Source organism: Camelina sativa, chromosome 19 (assembly GCF_000633955.1).
Source record: "Camelina sativa cultivar DH55 chromosome 19, Cs, whole genome shotgun sequence".
Taxonomy (NCBI): Eukaryota; Viridiplantae; Streptophyta; class Magnoliopsida; order Brassicales; family Brassicaceae; genus Camelina; species Camelina sativa.
The window spans coordinates 7639681-7643579 of record NC_025703.1 but is presented as its reverse complement, the minus strand read 5'-3'; the positions used below and the strand labels follow the sequence as shown (position 1 = coordinate 7643579).

Sequence of the window (3899 nt, the reverse complement as noted above, 5' to 3'; positions counted from 1 at the left end):
GAAATATTGAAGCTTCACATGAATCTTTGATCCTCCCTGAATGGGGTTTTTGTCATTATCCAAGATCTCAACCCACCGATCAACTTCCTCGCCGTTAATGACTTCGTCAACAGGAATGTAACCTCTTCCGATAAGGGTGGCACCAATGGGGTTATCATCTTTGACAGTGAAGATGATATCAGAAGCCAAATGGGCACAGTAGATATGAAACGACTCATACCACTTTGGGTTCTTAGGTTCATTTTTGATCTTCCTGGTTCTCCCAACTCTAGCTTTTTGCAGATCAATCGTTGCATACAACTGTGTTTCTCCTTTGCCAACACCAATTGTCTCTTCTACATTTGCCAGAATCTGAAAGTTTCAATAGAAAATAAAAACATCAGGAAAATTATATGCAGCACATTTGATAACAGATTGGTACATCACCTAATTTGAACCACAAACATTATAAATGAGTCCAATGACGAAACGTAAAAGAACACATGCCTAAAACATGACCTCCAGAAACTTAGCAACTACGGAATCACAGATAAAAAAAAAAAAAAGGAGAATTAAAATGAAAAGGAAAAAAAAAACAAAAGCTAATAATATACCTTGCCAAGGAAGCCTTGCCTGACTCCACCGCCATGGAGGGCATCAATTTCATAGATGGTAGCATGTAAAGTCCCGTGCAACAGATGCTGCGCCATTGTATCACCTATTGAAACAATTAGATATTTTTTTTAGAACACATATTATTAGTATCAGTTCTTCTTTTTTTTTATTTTTATTCCGACAAGAAAATAAAAAGCGAGATCCAGGAATCATCATCGAACATCCAAGATCTGGTCTGAAAAAGACAAAAATTCAAAGTAGCCAAAAAATTCGCAGAATTGTCCAAAAAACAAAACGAACACTACTGAACTAACTCAAAAACAAAGATCGGATCAAAGCAAACGACAGTACAGGACCATCAACAAATAAACTCATAACAATGAACCCATCAGCGAGTACCACTAAATCCAAACGATTCCTCATACGCAAAACAAGTACGAGAAAAACATAAGAATAAGACTAGTATATATAAAAATGGATGAGAGATTAAGTAAACAAGATTCAGAGATTATATATGACTTACTTCGATTTTTTTGTTTTTTCCCGCAGAAACTGCGATCTGATCGGTCGTCGGTGGTCAGAGGAAGGAGAAGAATTCGGGATCTGATCCGTAAAATGGGAAGAAGAGAGCTCTTTAAAGAGAGAGCCTAGTACTGCTTTGTTTGTGGAGCTGTTCACAATCTATTGGAGCGCGTGGGGCCTCACCCTTTGTACTTTTTTTCTCGTTTCAGCCTTAAAACTTTCTTAATCTCACAATTAGGTCCTAAATTAGTTATTACTCTCCAGAGATTTCTTTCAGTTTATAAACTTATGGTTAAGATAAAACCGAGTATTAAAAGATATGATGATATTTGATTTCAACATCCATATTAATTAGTTGAGGATGATATGTCAATTGATAGGGTCAGAAATCTAGAAAAAGGGATTAATTGAAAATCTTGAAAAGTTTGAGCAAGAAAAGAAAGAAATATTCAAAGTTTGTAATAACCCAAAAAACAAAAAAACAATCCCTGACTTGAGAATTGGGAGAGACATATCCAAATCGTGCGCCCAACGTTCTGCATCCCAAAGTCTAACGACGTCGTTTCGTAAGTTGGAATCCTCACCGTCGATCATGTGAATTGTGAAACTTTTTGTGGACTTTTCAGAGGTATTACGTGTTCACATAATTACATAAATGAATGAACCACTCACTACTTAGTCATAGTAATTTAATAATAATGCCTTCATCATTCCATCTCTCACATAAGATTGTATATAGTTGTATAAAATTATCCCAAATATTTTCTCACATTCAGAACGTGGGGTTGGTGATTATTCAATATATTTTATTTTATTTTATTTGTATTCATCTTGACAAAGTATAAATTTTCGTTATATCAATGTATACAATCACAATTTTCTATATCTAAAAAGAAGAAATCAGTATCAATTTATTTTATTGGTGGAGATTAATTTCTTTATATAAGTAACAGTTAATTACAACCCAACCATATCATATCAACACGAATGCTTAAGAATAACATCCTAATCTTTAGAGAGCTTTACTAATTATTACTTCAACTATCACTTTTATATATCATCTTTATTAGAAGAATATCTATGTGGTGGACAATTGGACATTACCAATATAATATCAAATAAGAAGCACGATGCAAGAATAAATTGGCGTAGACCTTAACTGTAGCATCACGGTGATACAATGCACCAACCTTATCTTAAACAATATATATCAACTTAATTATTCATTGGTGCAACCGGAAAGATCTACAGGTATCTTCATATATACACAATCAATACTCAAGGCACGACTTTTGATATGCATGGAGTCACCCGTAATTTGTCTCTTAACTTAGTCAGATTACTAGCTGATAAAATAAAATAAAGATTACTAGCTAGTTTAGTGACGATCTAAATGCTTCTGATTCTTAGCATGAGTTTTGATTCATGACTTACACTATTATCCTAAAAATGTGGTTAACACAAAACGAGAAGGAATAGGTGATAAAGCGGTATACACCAAGCAACACTAGTAGTGCAATGGCGGCCATAACTAATGCAATTGGATACTCCTATAATTTGCATTGGTCACTGAAAAACCGGTGCCACCTGTATTAGAATCCCACATCAGTTGGAATGTATTATTTGGTATAATATATAAAGAATCATAGACCACTCTCCACTTATTATCAATTGATTTTGGGTTGGAAGTCCATGATTCCTAATAACCTGCACCTTATTCACCAAAACATAATTACTTTTTGTATTGTCCGTTTATTATCTTAGTTATTTTTCTTTACAACAAACATTTGTGTTCCAAGAATTATATAATGGTAACATAAATGGGCGTATCTGTCTGTTGAGTGTTGACTAAACTTGAAAGAAAATATTTTTTTGCTATCTTTTCAGGATCATTTATCCCGCGTCAATATGTAAATGATCATTTGATCAAATCTTTTATTTCTTGCCATCCTTATATAAAACCCAATATTTTCTAATTTTTATTCTAAACCTACTAAAATTTATGGTAAGACACGTTAATCTCTATCACTTTGCTCCAACTTTTTATCTCTTCCGAAATTGTCAATATCATGAATTTTTCAGTGCCAAAAAAAAAAGAAAACAAAGCAGCCAATATATCTAAGTATCTAACGGTTAGATTCTAACCACTTAATTGTATCTGAAACAATGCAGGAATAATTTTGGATTATATTATTGTTGTGTACAGTGTACTATTCAATATTTTTCTCCCAAATAGTTGATGTCACCACATACGGAGCTGTTCGAGATCAAAAGACTGATGCCTCACGTGTTGCACCACATGTCTCTTTACAAATACTATACGTGTATTCGTGTGTACACTTTATGCATTATATATAATGTTATACACGGAGCAGCATGTGCGGCAAATACGGCTGCGTCGCGATTGTAGCCCACTAGGAACAAATAATGTAAAGTAAACCGTAGATTGCAGGGGACTTTATCTTGAAGCACATCAACTTAATATCGGGTGATGGAGCCGGTGAAAGTTTTTGATACGCAGCCACCGATGGTTTGTCTCTTTACCTTTGCGTGATTAGTGATTAATTACTAGCTAGCGTCAGATACTATCTATCAACTTAAGACTAATTTAATCACAATAATAAAAGTGGGATTTACAGAATTATCAATTTCGGTTTCAATGTTTTACTATAACATATAAGAAAGAAAAAGGTGGAATTTTCGATTACGGATACATTCTGAGAGAAACAATATATGGAAAAACGATTCAGTATTGCATAATTATTTGGCTTTAACTCTCTGGC

General features: G+C 33.8%; 1 protein-coding gene across 1 annotated transcript in view; it reads right to left on the bottom strand.

Moving 5' to 3' along the window:
* The window catches only part of LOC104765407 (phospholipase D alpha 1), a 5267-nt gene extending 4036 nt beyond the window's left edge, over positions 1-1231 (bottom strand). Inside the window, exons 1-2 of the mRNA XM_010489110.2 lie at positions 1118-1231; positions 594-697 (exon numbers count right to left, since the gene is read on the bottom strand). Of these exons, the coding sequence (XP_010487412.1) occupies positions 594-689 (96 nt within the window). The 5' untranslated portion in view covers positions 690-697; positions 1118-1231. The remainder of the gene's footprint in view (positions 1-593; positions 698-1117) is intronic.